This window comes from Mesocricetus auratus, unplaced genomic scaffold (genome assembly GCF_017639785.1).
Source record: "Mesocricetus auratus isolate SY011 unplaced genomic scaffold, BCM_Maur_2.0 Super-Scaffold_100015, whole genome shotgun sequence".
NCBI classification, from domain to species: Eukaryota; Metazoa; Chordata; class Mammalia; order Rodentia; family Cricetidae; genus Mesocricetus; species Mesocricetus auratus.
Window position 1 is genome coordinate 55065929 of NW_024429198.1, and position 18654 is coordinate 55084582.

An 18654-nucleotide genomic window follows, 5' to 3' on the forward strand; every position below is an offset into this window, starting at 1 on the left:
TCTGCCTCCCGAGTGCAATCCAAATGTATTGAAACGAGGCAACCCTTCCGAATTCATTTACAAAGCCAGCACTACCCTGATACCAAAAGTAGACAAGGAAATGACGTGACAGAGTAGTGCCAAAGAGCGGGAGTAGAGGAAGAGAGGCTGTAGACAGCTAGAGAGTAACTGAGAGGTGACAAAGGGACAATAGTTCAGACCAGGGCCTGGAAAATTAGAGCACACAGGCCCTCTGCACCTGTCGTATCACTTCTTTTTTATATAAATATTATCTCATCGTCATGCACTTGTATGTTGATGGCCGCTTTCAATGTTCCCATAGTAAAAATGAGTTGCTGTGACAGACTGAGATGCCACAGAGCCTGAACTATTACTTGTTCCTTTAACAGAAAATAATTCCTGAACCCTGACTTAGACATGTTTTCTACATGCTTTTCATGCAAAGGACAGTTAAACAGTTAGAAGGGGAACATACTGAAGGTTTTGCTTTTCTTTATTTAGATTTTAAGAAGGAAGCTGTCAATGTACTGCCGAGGGGGAAATGAAGCACTTACCAGAAGAGTAGGAGCTTGGGGTGCTGAAAGGGATCGTCACTTGTTATGTGGTAAATGCTTACAATATATTCACAGCAGGAGTATGTGAAGGACTTATCCACAAGAAAACCTAGACTCTATGACCATAATCTAAGGTTGAAAGAGGGGCATTTTGCCAAATCGTGGGGTCTCTGTGAGTTATACTCCATTATCAGCACACTGTCCTGGAGAGTCTAGCCCAAGAATTGTCACGGACTCTAACTATGCAAAGTCACCAAGATGCTTAATAATAATGCAGCTCTCCTGGCCCTGGGATGCTGTGAAAATTCAGAGGCAGATTCTTTGATTATATACAGACCATGAAAAGTCCTGTTAATGACAAGCATTTAAGTTTGATTAATTAACAGAGGAAAACTGGGAGGCACCAGGCACAGATCCAGTTAGTGTTTTTCTGCAACACTTAACCATCTTCTGTCTGGCCTGATGCATACTAACAGGCATCTTTTTCTTCCACAGCCGGACTTGTAGTTTTGTTGTATATGTACACAACCTAAACATCCACTGCTTCCACAGGATTACCAGGGTTAGAGAAGACGCTTTGCTGGGAATTGGAATGAAATAAAAGGCAGCTGTGACCTGATAGAATAAGTTTCTTGTTCTAATCATTCCTTCCCAGGGGCATTTAAATTGACCTTTATTTGTTGGGAGATGAAGACTGAACACAGAAACACTTACTTGTTCCCATGAAGAAATCATATGACGTTCAGCAGGCAGCTTCTCTATTATGCTCACTTCTGTCACACCTGGAGAAGATTCTGGAAGAAGAAAAAGTACAGTACAAAGTTGTAGCTGGCCTTCTCACACTTACTTACTTAGGTTGGTTAAGTGTTGATTGCTGCTCTATGTCTATCCAATCCGTTTGATGGGCACTTACACACCCTGTGAGCAAAACAAAGGACAGGCTGATCCTTCAAAGGCCGAGTACCATACCCGTGTAGGACACAGCACACTTCACAGGAAGACCACCACTCAGCCACCTCCACCCTGTACATTTATCTAGTTAAACAATACCGGTTCTGAATGGTCAGTGTTTTCACACTGGATTTCTTGGTAACTTACCATTAAAGGGAATAAGGAATAGTACCTCTAACTTTCTATAAGAAATAAGACTTTAATCCAGCACTCAGGAATCAGCGGCAGGCAGGTAGGCAAGTATCTGTGAGATTGATACCAATAGGGTCTACAAAGGAAGTTACAAGACAGCCAAGACAACATAGAAAGTCCAGGTCTCAAAAAACCAGATTAAAAAAAAAGATTTCTAACTTTGTTCTAAATAAAATTCATCCTCTGAGCATATCATCCTACTTGATGGAGTTCAGGATTTAAAAGCTAGGCCTAGGCATGGTGGTACCAACTTCTACTGAAGTACTTGCTAGAGTGAGTGAGTTGGGTCTACCAGAAGTCAATGCTACATTATGCTTGTGAATTCCAGGCAAGCCTGGGCTGCATAAGAAAACAATGCCTAAACAAACAAACAAACAAATGCGAACTGTGGTTGGGGAGAGGGTGCAATGAACAATGCCTGCTACTCTGGAGTTTTGATGTGTAGAGGATATGAAAACAAAGAACATAAACACTGCAGCCAACTACCAAAAAGACAAAAGGAAATGATACCTCCCTTACAGGTTTCCCAGTGCTCTGTAAACAACCTTACTTTCAAACTGTAGGCCTCTAGAATTCTGAGAGTAAACTGGTATCATTCTAAGCCACTAGGTCTGTGGTACCTTTTACGGCAGCTCTAGTAAACTAATGCAAAGTCTACCTACTTTCTGTGATACTGCATGTATTATTCTCACTGCCATCACCCTTGCTATGGTTACTGTAATCCATGATAAAAAAAATCATACCCACAAACCCTCTTCTTATTCTGATCTGTCCTCAGCATACTACTGTTGGGCCCCAGCCCCATGGGGTCTCTGTGAGTTGCTGGTCAGCCTACAAGTGCAACTTGTTTTCCAGTCCAAGTGCTTTCTGTTTTCTAGTCCTGGCTTACTGTCCTGGCCTTGACCCTCTGACATCAACATCTAGCAGGAGGAAAACATGCTCTCTTCTACCTGGGGTTTTTCCACTGTGCTGTAAACCTGTATATAAAGCTCCTCCCTCCTACAAGGGGGACCTGTTAGCACTTGCAATGAAGACACACACACACACACACACACTCTCTCTCTCTCTCTCTCTCTCTCTCTCTCTCTCTCTCTCTCTCTCTCTCTCTCTCTCTCTCTCTCTCTCTCTCGGCAATAAAGGCAGCACATGCATTCTCGCGGGACATCTGGTCTTTCTTTTCCTGATACCTGGAGTTGCTTGCAGCGGACACGACAATTGGAGGTTCCACCCAGATGTGAAAGCGAGGTACGTGGATGGGGTCGTCCCTTTTGCCAGCCAGGGACAGATGGGGGAAAATAGGAAAAAAAAAAAAACAATGGGAAATAGTCCCTGGAAGTTTAAATTACAGTATCACATAAAAAAGTTACTTGAAGAACAGGGGACTACAACCATGGAAGGCTTTCTAAAATGGATTGAACGTGCGAGTCCATGGTTCATTATTGGGGGAGGCTTAAATGTCCCAGATTGGGAGGATGTTCGCCATGATTTTCAGAGAGCAGGGTGTTGGTGGCACACGCCTTTAATCCCAACACTTGGGAGGCAGAGTTATGTAGGATCGAGGCCATCCTGGTCTATAGAGCCAGTTCCAGGACAGCCTCCAAAAGGATAGAGAGAAACCCAGTCTCAAAAAAAAATGTAAAATAAGAAATAAAATAAAAAATCTCCAGTCTTTCGCCTGATCCACTGAGGTCAGGAAAGTAAAGGGGAACTGAGAGATCTAAAAGGCTGGCCAGTAAGGCTATGCAGATGTGTTAAAAAGGGGTACCAAGCTAGGGGTACTGGATTAAATCTCCAGGTCTTCATCTGAAAAAAGGTCAGGAAAGAAAGGGGACCCTGAGAGATCGCCCTCAGTTGGGGGGTGGATTGTATTAAATCTCCAGGCCTTTGCCTGACACCAAGGTCAGGAAAGAAAGGGGACCCTGAGAGATCACCCTAGGTTGGAGGGTGGATTGGATTAAATCTCCAGGCCTTCGCCTGACCCCAAGGTCAGGAAAGAAAGGGGAACCTGAGAGATCGCCCTCAGTTGGAGGATGGATTAAAGGTGGGTGAATTGAAAATTGGTAACAGTTAATGAAGGAGGTACTGGTATTAAGTAAAAGAAAAGGAAAAGATAAAAGTATATAGAATGGAAAATACACAGAGAGTCTGGATACTCTGTACAGTTGTGGTGTCTTTAAATTGTTTAATTGCTGAGAAAGAAACAAAACTGCTAAAAGACAATTGATTATTAATGTTGCTAAATTAATCCAACTTGCATGTTTTGAAAATGCTTTGACTTCTAAATTTAAATATAAGGACAGGTTACTTGGGAAAAGAATTTCTGCTTTTGTTTCCACAGAACATAAAAAGCTGTGGGTTCCTACCAGACTAGTATGGTTTGAAGAAGCAAGACCACCTGAAGCAGTGGCCCAGGTGATCCAACACCTAAAACAGCTGAGATGATGCAGCCTTACAGAACACAAAAACAAGAACTTCAACAGGTTTCTGGGTTTTTTTTTTTTTTTTTGGTCATGATCCCCATGGTATTTCCATGCCCCTTAACAGCAGGAAGTAGTTTGCAAAGAACGACGTCCACATTCCCAAATATTGTTTATAAATGTTTGTTTTTGTATACTAAGATTAACATTAACATCCTAGTCACCTGAGATAGGTGCTAATTTATATATAAAGAAGGGGGGGAGATGTTGGGCCCCAGCCCCATGGAGTCTCTGTGAGTTGCTGGTCAGCCTACAAGTGCAACTTGTTTTCCAGTCCAAGTGCTTTCTGTTTTCTAGTCCTGGCTTACTGTCCTGGCCTTGACCCTCTGACATCAACATCTAGCAGGAGGAAAACATACTCTCTTCTACCTGGGGTTTTTCCACTGTGCTGTAAACCTGTATATAAAGCTCCTCCCTCCTACAAGGGAGACCTCTTAGCACTTGCAATGAACACACACACACACACTCTCCTGGCCAATAAAGGCACCACATGCATTCTCTTAGTACAAACAGCTGGACGTCTGGTCCCTCTTTTCCTGATACCTGGAGTTGCTTGTCTATGTACTTTCTATGATACTGCATGTATTATTCTCACTGCCATCACCCTTGCTATGGTTAGTGTAATCCATGATAAAAAAAAATCATACCCACAAACCCTCTTCTTATTCTGATCTGTCCTCAGCATACTACAACAAATCTGGCCCTCACTTAGCTTTGTTTTCAATCCAACCTTGTACAACACATTTGGTTGGCCAAATAGGTGCTTTAATATATTTTTGTTTGATTTTATCTTTCATAGTTCAAATCATTTGCTCCAGTATCAGTTTTCTTATCGTCTCTATGCCTCTAATCACGCCAAACTAAATCTGCACTCATGTTCAGTTATGTTCTATCTCCTTTCTGATACACACACACACACACACACACACACGTGTGCCCATGCTTCTATTTACATGTATTTCAAGTTCCACCTCCACCATAAAACCACTTTATATTACTCTGGTTTGCGGTGATCTCCAATTTTCCTGATACTATATAAGGTAAATACTATATTCATACTTAATGACATGACATTTTGATTTATATACTATTTTTATAAGAGGTCTAACTAAGCATAATATCAATAAAAATATAATAAAGTGAGTTTTTGATTTGCACACCTATGTGTGTATGGTATATACATGTGAATGCTCAAGGTTGATTTCAGTCTTCTTTGATCACGTCCTACCTTATTCATTGACTCAAAGTCTCTCAGTTGAACCCAGAGCCCACTAATATGGGCAAGTCTAGATAGCCAGTCTCCAAGGATCCCAACTCCACCTTCCAAGGGTGGAATTACAGGTGGGCTGCCATGCCCATCTAGCATTTATGTGGGTCTGAGGACTTGAACTTTGCTCCTCATGCTTGCACTGCAAGATTTAATCCACCAAACCATTTCTCCAGACCCAGAAGTGAGTTTTAAAATCTCTAGGAATATGGCATTTTTAATACAAGTTTACGTGGATGACTGATCCTATGACTATGCTAGGACCCTTTCCATGAATTATAAAAATTTCTTCAAGTTGTCAGAAAATTCTAATCTTGGAATGCAGCATCAAATCAATGTAGGAACTGAGAATTCAGGACTCTACCAATTCTAGTCTCTATGTGGTCAGTAGTTACATGATGGAGATGAACCTTCACTTCCTTCTGATTTAAGACAAAATATTACTCCTGTCTTTGGCAGAAGAAGCAAAAATTAAAGTGTTCTGAAACACTAAAAATAACTATAGAATTACTTATTTTTTCCTACTTTTGTTCAGTGTTCTAAGACACTGAAAGCATAGTGCTAAAGTCAGAAAACACGGAAGAGCCATTCTGCATTTCTGGATGTTGGAATGGAAGATGCTTTCTATTCCGTCAGCTGTACAGTGATGTTTGTTGACTATGCAAACAGGGTAGGCTGGTGTCTAAGGTTACAAGTGGACACACACATTATCCACTGTTTCAGCTCCCTGTGGTCACTCACTCTAAAGTTGGGTGCTATCAGCTCCTTACTTCTTTACATTCTAATACAATTTCTCCTTTGCAAGGTAGTCTTATTCCCACCTCCTTGAATTTGGGGTTGTTTTGTAACTGTCTCAACCAGTAAAATCAACAATGACGCACTGTGCCAGCTTTGAACGTACACTTTAAGTGGACAGAAAGTTTTCCTTTCCCTTTCTTTCAATCTGGAGCCATTACACAACCCAACCTATTCAACTGGAAACAGAAACCATGAAGGACACTGGGGGCCAGCAGTCACGTGAGTGCAGATGCCATCAGACAATTATAGACATGATTTAATTGTGAACATATGAGAGACCCCAAATGAGAAGTACTCGGTTAAACCCAGTCACCCTTGGACCCAGAAGAGCTGTTAACTAATTTCTTTCAAACTACTGTGTATTTGGAGTAGACCAGCAATACATAAGCAGAACACACTTCTTAAAAGAAATACAATTTTTGATTTAACAATCAATGATTCAAGATTTACTGAGGACCTGCTATGGCCTCAGCTTGGGAAAATTACTATTAGGTACTAAAAATTTAGTTAAATTTGAAGAAACTGTTTAAGGAAACACTGCTAGTTAGATACACAAAACAAATGTTAAAAACCATGACAGCTTCAGGATAATCTTTACTCAGGATGTAGGTAAAAATGACCCTGAGTACTATAGCAGTTAGAGGCAGGAAGTCTATGAAGACTGAACACATTATAGATGTCAAAAAATAATGTCCAGTTGATCTGGTCCTTGTGGAATGATGTGGCAATTTCTGCATACTGACTCAGTGGAGACTGACTTCTGTTCCTTCCAAATTTGCATTCTTGTGATTTAGAGACTGGGCAGCTAATGACTACAATTCTCTGAATCCAACGAAACTAAGTCCCTCAGGTGAAGTCACTCTCACAAAATCTGGACAAGTAATGAGTAGGTGAGGCAGCAGGCAAATAGAGAAAGTCAATTTTCTCAGAAACATAATTTGAGGTACTCTAATTTCAAGGAGTCACTGTATTGGTGGTTAGCAGTAGCAAGAGTAATTTCTTTTCCCCCAGCTACATTACACTAGTTATAGGTATTTCCTATTCAATATCTCCCTTTTGCAATAAGTTTCTCACTTTACCCTTCCCAATGATTTTGTAGGTCCATGCCTCTTAGTTGATCCTTGGATAAACTGTAATTCTAGCTTTAATCTAGCTACACTAGATTTTATCACTTGCAATTAAGAATCTTGAAAAATGTTAATAATTTTAGTTTGTGGGCTCAGAAAACATAATTTTCTAAGAACTGGGAAATATTTACAGATCAGAAAGATGTCATTTACATAACAAGAACTGTGGCCACAACCTGCCCCCCTCCCTACACCCAACAAACACCTATTGAAGGCTCTGGGATACAAGAAATGACAACACAGTCTGTAAGAGCCAGAGGAAGAAGATAAAGACAATCTTTAGCTAGATAAGAATATCAAAACAGCTAACAATTTATTACATAAACTAGAGAGCTGGGCAAGTGTATACTTGAAGCCAGGGACAAAGTGAGACATTAAGGGTGGGGATAGGCAGTACAGGGGTAGGGGGTGGGGGATGGGGTGGCATAGGTGGACAGCTGCTGAGCCATCTCTCTAGCTTATTTCTGTTTGTTGGCTTGGTTTTATTTAAGGCATTTGGGGAATGTACTAGTTTTCTATTGGTAAGTAATCAGCATGAACCTGTGGCTTTAAACACCATCCTATTGGTTCACAACTTTGTAGCTCAGAAGTCTGGCATAGCATGACTGGGTTCTACACTTAATTGATCTATCACAGCACTTGTTGCGCTGACTGCTCAGTTGTCAGCTATTGTGCTCTCATCTGGAGCATGGGGTCATCTTGTAGGCTCATTCACATTTTCAAAGAAGTCAACTCTTTGTAGTTGTAGCATACATATTCTTAATCGCTGTTAAGACCATTGTTACTGCTATGAAGGCCTTTACTTGCTGTCAAGTGGTTCCATACATCTTTAAGTAAGCAAGAGCATTACAAACCATCCCATACTTCATACCTCTTTGACATTCCTTTTTGTTAAGAGTTTATTTTAAAGGGCATCTCTGACTTAATTAAGCTTACCCAAATAAGCTCCCTTTTATCATTTAACACATCAAAGGTTTTGTATTTCCTAGGCTTCACAATACTGGTGGTTCAGAGTGAGAATTCTTATAATGGCTACTTTTTAGAATGCTTATTTTTAAAAATAGCATTGCTAAGACCTAATTCCCATATCATAAACTTCACTCTTTTAAATCACATAAAATTAGTGAGTTCAGTGTTTTAATGGAATTGTATATATAGTTACACTGAGAAGTAACATCATCTCTATTAGCAGTCACTCTCCTGAGCCCTCTCTCATTAGCCTCTAGCAACCCTTAATCTGCTATAGACTCTACAGCTTTGGGATCTTCACGTAAATAGAATCCCTTAAGGAAACAGAATGGTTCATGCTATAATACTTTGTCCCTGGCTTCTTTCATGCTGTTTTCAAGCTGAATTCCTTTTGCAGATGTGTCAGGTATCTATTGCTTTGTAGGTCTTAAATTTTTTCTATTGATCTCAGTCAGGGAAGCAGGTAGTTTAACTGCACATCTTCACCTATTACTCCTCTCCCCAAATCCAATCCCCCAGCCGCATCCCTGATCACCTGATGCAACCTCCTTTACTCCCTTGCCTCCATCTCCAGTGGATCACACAGATCTTCCCCTACTTACTAACTTTACTCCCCCTACTCAGAGCTTTATTCCCCACCCTAACTCCAGTAGACAATCGATCCCTGGAAAACCACAGGGAAGAAGAGGAAAGCTAACTGCAGGTCTTCAACTATTGCTCTCCTCCAAATCCCATTCCCCACTTGGAGTGAACTGCATGGCCAGCCACCATTGATGCATCCTGACTTTGGGGACTACAATTCTCCAGCACTTTGATTTTTAATGGTTCTCACTATGTGCTATGGGAGCTCCCTTATGCCTTTTCCTTTGGGAAGTTTTGTGCAGGCTTTGAAGGATGAAAATGTATGTAAGATAGCCTCTTTAAACAAAATAGTTCTTTGGAAAAAATTCCCACTACCATAGAATCATGTAGCATGACCTGTCTACTTCTATACGAGTTAACATCAAGCTGTTAGAAAATTTAGAAAGGTAATATATGCTCGATAAATAAAGTATATTTGATGATCAAGATTTATAAATTCCTAAAGTCTACTCAAATTCACAGTAATATCTGTAGAGTTTCATTTTTGTTCACTTTTAAGGCTTAGCTACTTGGATAAACTAAACCATACAAAAACCTGCAATATTCTATAATGGAATGTTTGATCTCCCAACAAAGTCCTTTTCCCAAGGTCATTCTGCTCTCTTTCACACATTTCTCTGAGGCAGGTCTCTCTGTCTCTCTGTCTCTCTCTCTGTGTGTCTGTCTAATTGTGTCTGTCTCTGTGTCTCTGTCTCTCTCTCTGTCTCTGTCTCTCTGTCTCTGTCTCTGTCTCTCTCTCTGGCTGTTTGTTCTGCCATCCGCCTATGTCCACTTCAAACCATATCATAACACTGGTGCTGTGAAAAACGCATCAGGCTCTGTCCTGCCTCGCTGGAATCCTTCAATCTGGTAGCTTTTCCAACTAAGGATCACTGGAATTGGTAAGGGCCCTTCTCATGGCCATGCTTCCGTTGACTGAGAATTCGTTTCGCTGTTTAAAAACCCCAGTACTGGGGAACCAAGTGTCTTTCTGTGCCCATAGCCCTTTGGGTCTCTGTCTCTACATGATGATGTAAGAACAGGTGTGCCCACTCACTCCCCACTGCCCGGGACCAATCAGGTTGACTTCCCCGGGGGTCAGTCTGTGCCCTGGTCCACGCTGTGTCTCTGGGACTCTGGAATGCAGCCTCTGGACCTTATCCCTACCATATTCATGGACTATGCCTACTGTTATGATAAACAAGATGGAGAGTCAAACACGCCAGGTGGACAGAGCTTAAGTGAGAAGTTTTATTAGAAAGGAGAGGGAAGGGAGAAAGAAAAAGAAAAGAGGTAAAGAGACACAGAGACACAGAGGGAGGACAGAAGAGAAGAGGAAGACAGGAAAAGTCCTGTCTGCCCCAGGAGAACATCAGGAAAGAGAGTGTAAGTGGGCGGGGTGATGTGGAAGTCATGTGTATATGTCAATAAAGCACTGTTGGCCAATAGGGAAGCAAGATAGGTGGGACTGGGAGTTCAGGAGGACTCTGAGTAGGAGAAACACAGGGAGTCAAAAAGTAACTGCCATAGGGATAAGAAGCCTGGAAACTTCTCCGGTAAGAGAAAATACTTAGATTAGCAATTATGGGATAAAAACTTAAGTCAGATCTAGCCAGCAAGAAACAAGCAAGGCCAACAGCTTCATAATTAATACAGCGTCTTGTGTGTTATTTGGGTACTACAACACGGCAGAGCCCAGGCGACTGGCAGGGGAAAAACCAAGCTGCTGGCAAGGAAAAGGCTTCTCTTTACAGCGGGGGTCTTTCTCTTAAGGGGTCCTTTGTACCTGTGCAGACTAGGCAACCATGGAACCCTAGGCTGACCAGAGTCCTGCCTGACTGCATTCTGCCAGGTGACAGGGGCAGCACCCCTATCTTCTCCAAAGACGTTTGGGCACAGAAGAAACTCCATCTGCAACTTGTTTCAATGAGCAACGTTGCCTTTCACCTCAACAGCTGCAAAGACCTCTTCAGACCGTGGACAACAGGATACTGAGGAACTGACTGCCTCTAGAAGCCTAGGCCAACAGTAGGCTGGTTTGCCTGAAAACTCCTAATTCACAGATCTTCTGAAGCCTGGCAGGCACCTTGCTAGCAGCAGAAGAGAAATGTGGCCCTGAAGCCACTGCCCTCAACAACTATGGAGGACCCTGGGAGTGGCGGCCAGCTAGGAGTCCCTGTCCTTTTTTAATTATTAATTCAGGTAATACTTATCCTTCTTAAGAGCTGACGCTCTTGATGACTGGCAGCTTTGCCAGCTTAAAGCAACAGCTAAGGTTTCAGCTGTCTTCTCAGTTCTTTGTGTAAAATTTCAAGTCACAGCCCTCACTCCCCTAAAGCCAATACTAAGTTTACCTTATTACCAGACGGCAAAAGAGGGACAAACTCACGAAACAGATTTCAGTATAACTTCTTACCATTCCTCTGTTTAAATAAAAGGTGTTGTAAGATAGCTTAAGATGTGAGGATCTAAGAATGTTTCAGGGTCTAAGAAAGTGACTTAAGGTGTGCAAATGCAAGTTGTCAGATTTCTCTCTCTCATTATGCTACTGTTCATAGTCTTAACATTAATCAATAAAGTTCAGATAAGCTATTACTCCAACTCTGACAGAGTACAAAACATCATATTATACCACTATCTAATCATAACTAAAGATCAAGATTTTAAATTCCCTTTGGTCATTTTCTAACAATAGACTTAAAAGATGCTTTACATTGTGCTAAAAATATCAGTTTTCCATATGGAAGGAAGAGTATCAATGTTTTCAACCAAAAACATTTCTAACATGAATATACTACGTTTCTACAATACCGATTTCAATACAGATTATAAACAGCAAAATTTATCTTTTCACAAACTCAGAAGAATTCTTGTAAGCTGCAGGAAGTTTACTTGGATTCACCTGACAGGTAAGATGCATCCCTCCCTCAATTACCAGGTCCTAAACAGCCTAAGCCCCCCACCTTTCCCCTCAATTACCAGGACCTAAGAAAAAATTTTCCCTAAACTTAAACCTTGTCCTCAGCTCTGCCAACATCTTGTCAGGTCTAGGAGGTGCCAGAAAGTTCCATAGAGCCTGGACAGCAATCAACTAACTACCCCAGGGCATGGCAGCAGCACGGCTTTCTCAGATCCCCCACGGATGGTTGGCACCCTCCAGTTCAGCAGGAAGCAGTCTTGAGAACTCGACACCCGCATCCCATAACCTGATACACTTAAATCTTCACCCTTTCAATAAAAAGAGAAGGGAGGAAAGCCATAATCCAGGCAAACCTAGCCCCATCCCTCGGGGACCTGGCAGAGTGTGTGACCTTGGCACACAGCAAACAGTACCCTGGTTTTGTAAGCAGGTGTGAAGGTCCCTTTAAGAAGAAAAGTCCATCCAGTTTTGCTTTCTTTCTGTCATTTCTCTGAGGAGGCAGGTCACTATCTCTGTGTTTCTGTCTCCTTCTCATTCTCTCCTTCCCCCAAATAAATTTAACCTCAATAAACTTTCCATATAAGTTTTGTCTGCAGTTTTGTCTGTCTGTCTGTCCCTCACCTGCCATGGGATCCACCAAAGGTCCCACGACCAGTCACATAACATAACACAGGCATTTAGACAAAACCTCCACTGTCTCAGGGGCTTGAAGACACTTCCTGTTTGCTAATAACAAGGAGACATTCTTATCTCTGGCAAGTGGAATGTATGGTTCTTACATTAGCATATAACTGGTGCCTATTAAGTTGTCAAAGTTATTCCCCAGCCCCTGATCACAGGCCACACTCCAGCTCACATGCTCCCTTTCCTCAAGACTTGAAAGTAGAAATAGAATTAAAAAAAAAAAAAAAGAAAACTCAAACTGAGGGAAATGGAAAGGAAATTTAGGAACTGGAACAGGAACCTCAGAGGCAACAGAACAGAAAAAGTGGAAGAAAGAATCTTAGGTACTGAAGATACCTCGGTGAATGAAAATGTTAAATCAAAAAACAAAAAGAGTGATCTCCTGTGCCAATGTGTTCCAGACTACTTCCCACTTTCTCTTCTGTCTGTTCAATGTAGATGGATTTATGTTGAGGTCCTTGATCCACTTGGGTTTGAGTTTTGTGCATGGCTATAACTATGGGACTATTTGCAATCTTCTGCATGTCAACATCCAGTTATGACAGCACCATTTGTTAAACAGGTTTTCCTTTTTCCAGTGTACCATTTTGACTTCTTTGTCAAAAATCAGGTGTTTTAGGTATGTGGATTGACATCAGGGTCTTCAATTTGATTCCACTTGTTGTTTTTATGCCAATACCAAGTTGTTTTTATTACTATAGTTCTATAGTAGAGTTTGAAGTCAGGGATATAGATGCCTCCAGAAGTTCCTTTATTGTACAAAAGTTCCTGTATTATATTACTCAATGGGAAAAATTGATGACCTGTATTGTTTTACCTATTCTGGTTTTTTTTTTTTGTTGTTGTTGTTGTTTTGTGTTTTTCCATATGAACTTGAGTATTGTTCTTTCATGGTCTGTGAAGAATTGTGTTGGAATTTTGATGGGGAATGCATTGAATCTGTACATTGTAGCCTGGAACACATTGGCACAGGAGATCATTCCCTAAATATAATACCAGTAGCACAGACACTGAGGCAACAATAAATGGAACCTCCTGAAACTGAAAAGCTTCTGCAAGACAAAGGCCACTGTCAATAAGACAAAATGACATCCTACAGAATGGGAAAAGATCTTCACCAACCCCACATCTGACAGAGACATCATCTCCAAAATATATAAAGAACTGAAGAAACAAAACAACAAATGATCCAATTTAAAAATGGGGTACAGATCTAAACAGAGAATTCTCAACTGAAGAAACTCAAATGCATTTTCCCTTCAGGGAAATGCAAATCAAAATGACTCTGAGATATCATTCTTACACCTGTCAGAATGGCTAAAATAAAAAATACTGAGGACAGCTACCCTACTATCTAACAAATTAGGCTTCAAACTAAAATTAATCAAAAGAGATGAAGAAGGTAATTTCATATTCATCATAGGAAAAATTGATCAAGATGAAGTCTCAATTCTGAATATCTATGCACCAAATACAAAGGCACCCATATTTAGTAAAAGAAACATTACTAAATGTTCAGTAATGGGAGACTTCAACACCCCTCTCTCACCACTGGACAGGACTACAAGACAGAAACTTAACAAAGAAACAAAGGAACTAACAGAAGTTATGATCCAGTTGGGTTTACCAGACATCTATAGAACATTCCATCCAAACACAAAAGAATATACCTTCTTCTCAGCACCACATGGAACCTGTTCTACAATCGACCACATACTCAGCAACATAGCAAACCTCAACAGATACAAATTGGAATAACCCTCTGTAGCTATTCAGACCACAGTCCTTTAAAGTTAGAATTCAACAACACCACAAATTGCAGAAACCTTGCAAACTCATGGATATTGAACAATGCTCAGCAGCATCACTCCTGGGTAAGGAAGAAATAAAGAAAGAAATCAAAGACTTCCTAGAATTCAATGAAATGAAGGCACAACATACCCAAACTTACGGGACACTCTGAAAGCAGTGTTAAGAGGAAAGTCTATAGCACTAAGTGCCCACATGAAGAAACTGGAGAAGAGGCACACTAGAGAATTAACAGAACAACTGAAAGCTCCAAAACAAAAGAAAGCAACAGGGGAGGAGTAGACACCAGGAAATAATCAAACTGAGTCCTGAAATCAATAAAGTCAATACAAAGAAAACAATACAAAGAATCAATGTAACCAACAGTTGAGTATTCAAGAAAATCAACGAGATAGACAAACCTTTATCCAAACTGACCAAAAGGTAGAGAGAGAACATGCAAATTAACAAAATCAGAAATGAAAATGGGGGTATAACAATGGACACTGAGGAAATCCAGAGAATCATCAGATCATTGAAAACCTGTACTCCACAAAATTCGGAAATCTAAAGGAAATGGACAATTTTCTGGATAGATACCACTTACCAAAATTAAATCAAGAACAGAAAAGCAAATTAAATAGACCTGTAACCCCTAATGAAATAGAAGCAGTCATCAAAAGTCTCCCAACCAAAAGAAGCCCAGGGCCAGATGGTTTCAGTGCAGAATTCTACCAGAAATTCAAACAAGAGCTAATACCAATTCTCCTCAAAGGATTTCACACAATAGAAGCAGAAGGATCAGTGCCAAACTCTTTTTATGAGGCTACAATTACCTTGGTACCCAAGCACCACAAAGACACAACTAATAAAGAGAACTACAAACCAATATCTCTCATGAACATTGATATAAAATACTCAATAAAATACTGGCAAATCAATCCAAGAGCACATCAAAAAAATCATTCAACATGATCGAGTAGGTTTCATCACAGGGATGCAGGGATGGTTCAACATAGAAAAATCCATCAATGTAAACCACCATATAACAAACTGAAAAAGAAAAACCACATGATCATCTCACTAGATGCTGAAAAAGCCTTTGAAAAAAATCCAACACCCCTTCATGATGAAGGTCTTGGAGAGATTAGGGATAACAGGAAGATGCTAAAACATAACAAAAGCAATATACAGTAAACCAACAGCCAACATCAAACTATGTGGAGAGAAACTCAACACGATTCCTCTAAAATCAGGGATGAGACAAGGCTGTCCACTCTCTCCAAATCTCTTCAATACTGCACTTGAAGTTCTAGCTCGAGCAGTAAGACAACAAAAGGAGATCAAGTGGATACATATTGGAAAGGAAGAAGTCAAATTTTCACTATTTACAGATGATATGATAGTTTACATAAGTGACCCGGAAAAATTCTACCAGAGAACTTCTATAGCTGATTAACACCTTCAGCAAAGTGGCAGGATACAAGATAAACTCAAAAAAAAAAAAAAAAGTAGCCCTACTATACAGAAGACAAATGGGCTGAGAAAGAAATCAGAGAAACATCACCCATTACAACTGCCACAAACAACATAAAATACCTTGTGGTAATGCTAACTAAACAAGTGAAAAACTTGTATAACAAGAACTTTGACTCTTCAAAGAAAGAAACTAAAGAATATACCAGAAAATGGAAAGATTGCATGCTCTTGGGTAGGTAGGATCAACGTAGTAAAAATGGCAATCTTGCCAAAAGCAATCTACAGATTCAGTGCAATCCCCATCAACATCTTAGCACAATTCTTCACAGACCTTGAAAGAACAGTACTCAAGTTTATATGGCAAAACAAAGACCCAGCATAGCCAAAACAACCCTGTACAATAAAGGAACTTCCAGAGGCATCACCATCCCGGACTTCAAGTTCTATTGTGGAGCTACAGTACTGAAAAGAGCTTGGTATTGGCACAAAAATAGACAGGCAGACCAATGGAATTGAATTGAAAACCCTGATACAAACCCACACACCTAAGAACACCTGATTTTTGATAAAGAAGCTAAAATTATACAATGGAAAAAAGGTGAAATTATAAGAGTGGGTAATATACTGGAATTCTTTAAAAAGGTGGAAGGAAGAATTAGCAGTGTAGGACCCCAAGCTTTTTTCTCTTTGAAGGAGTTTGCTTAAAGAGAAGGGGATGTGTACCCTAACCAAGCCCTCCACCCTAGCAAGCTTCCACAAAGGGAGAAGCGTGGCTGGTTAGACTGGGTAGGGGAGTAAAGGTAAAGGCAGCCCCACGGAAGAGCAGGCCTGAGTAGTGGGAGGACCAAGGGCGGGAAGAGGGCACCTGAGAGGATCGACTTGGACTTACCATGAGGAGGTAGAAGGGAAGACTGAATAGGCTGGAGAGGGAAAGAAGGGACTGTGCATTGAGGCTGATAAGGGGAGGCGGCTTGTTGGTGTGATGGAAAACAGTGGACGGATCATCTGGCTTGGGTTTCACCGTTAGGATGCTGAGAGACGCATCAGCCAGGGAAGAATGTGAGCAGGGTATGTACATGCTACAGCTGGCCTACTCCTTTGCTTCCTCCCCCTCCAGCTAGGTCCAGCCCCAGGATTCCACTTTGCAATCAACTTACAGAGGCATCAATGTTAAATTAAAAGATAGGTCATTTACACCATGTGGAGGTGGGGTAGAGTACCAGGCAAAAACAGGGCTCGAGCAGAAAACAGAGAAACAGGGAATGGGGAACTTCTTTTCATTTCCCCCATAGCTAGCAGTATTTGCAAAGGTCCCAAACAATGTTAGGATCAATCTAGGGTGCTGGTAGGAGGGTAGGTGGCCCTCTGTATTGATTATCTATGGGGTATCGAGGCCAATTTTGATTGCAAAAGTGAAACATTTTAGGGCCCTTCAGGTCCAGTGCCAGATGGAGAGGCTGAAGGCTTTCTAAAAGGCATCTCAAGGTGAAAGGAGACGGTATGGCAGACACTGTTGGCATGGATGAGGGAAGGAAAACTGGCATTGCAACCTGTACTCGTGGATGAAGGGTGAGAAGGGCCGAGGAAAAACACCTTGCCCCTAACTAGACCTGAGAACTGGGCCAAAAGCACCCTGACCCTGACTCCACCTAAGACCTGGGCCAAAAACATGCTGACTCTGACTTGACTCAGGCACTAGGGCCTGAAGTTGCACCAATCCCCAAGCTTACCCCAGAGTCAGGGTCCAGAATCCCACTAATCCTGGAGCATGGAATCCCACCAATCCCAAGCCAACGTGGAAAGCTCCACCCTCAAGAAATCCTGTACACAGTCTGTACCCTGTTCAGTTTGCTGCTTTTTCTCACTGGAGGCAGCCACCCTCCTGGATTCTTCCTTTCTAATAAATCTTTTGAGTGAGGTTTGTTGTGAAGTGTGACATTTTTTGCTGCAACAACTTTTGCAGGAGCAGAAGAGAGCTATAATGCTTTTGCTGGGGAATCTTTCCCCTTGTAGAGCAGAGCTGTAATAACTTTGCTGCGGAAGCCCTCTCCTGCTAGAGCAGAGTTGTTAAACTTGCATGGGGAAACCTTCCCCTGGAGTAGCACTGTAAACTTTTGTGGAATTCTTTGGCTCCCAACTGCCAGGATACCTTTCCATAGGAGCTACAATGCTTACAGCAAGGGTCACCAGGTCTCAGAGAGGACCAGAGGAAAGACATAAGCCATTCAGTGAGTCATCACCACATTCAATGGGGATCAAGAGTTTAGCCTGGCCAAGCCCAAGGAGAGTCTTGGTACCTAGTGCCAGAGCATTTGTGGAGGCTGGAAGGCAAGGGGGAAAAAAAGCAGGAGGATTAGGGGGTTGCCTCACCCACAGGAAACAGCTGGAGAATGGAGCCACAAAAGCTGTGAGGGCTTAGTGGATCTGTGGGATTCCAGGAAGCTCTGAAGGGAAGGTGGGAGAAGACAGGAGACAGGAAACTGCAGGATTACAGCTCCAATGGTAAGGGTGGGGTCAAGTAAAGAGGGCCAGCTGCCACCTCCAAGAATACCAAAGAGGTGCCGGAAGCTCAATGATCATTTCCTTGGACTCAGGGAAACCTTTACACTGACCAAAGGGGAAACTTACCTAACTGGTTTGCTGATGAATGGGATGCCACGCAACTGGTGAGCCACAAGGTAGACTGGAGATGAAGGATAGGGTCCTAGTGCAGCTTAGACCCAGACAGGGAATGCAGACACCAGAAGAGCCATCCAAGATGTGACACCAATGTAAGTGTACAGCTCTGATGAGGAAGAGTATACTGGCAGTTGGAAGTCAAGGGATC

At 41.6% G+C, this 18654-nt stretch overlaps 1 protein-coding gene across 1 annotated transcript in view; it reads right to left on the reverse strand.

Moving 5' to 3' along the window:
* The window catches only part of Tpgs2 (tubulin polyglutamylase complex subunit 2), a 55045-nt gene that overhangs the window by 31247 nt on the left and 5144 nt on the right, over positions 1 to 18654 (reverse strand). The window contains exon 2 of the mRNA XM_040757966.1: positions 1269 to 1348. Coding sequence (XP_040613900.1) covers positions 1269 to 1348 — 80 coding nt within the window. The remainder of the gene's footprint in view (positions 1 to 1268; positions 1349 to 18654) is intronic.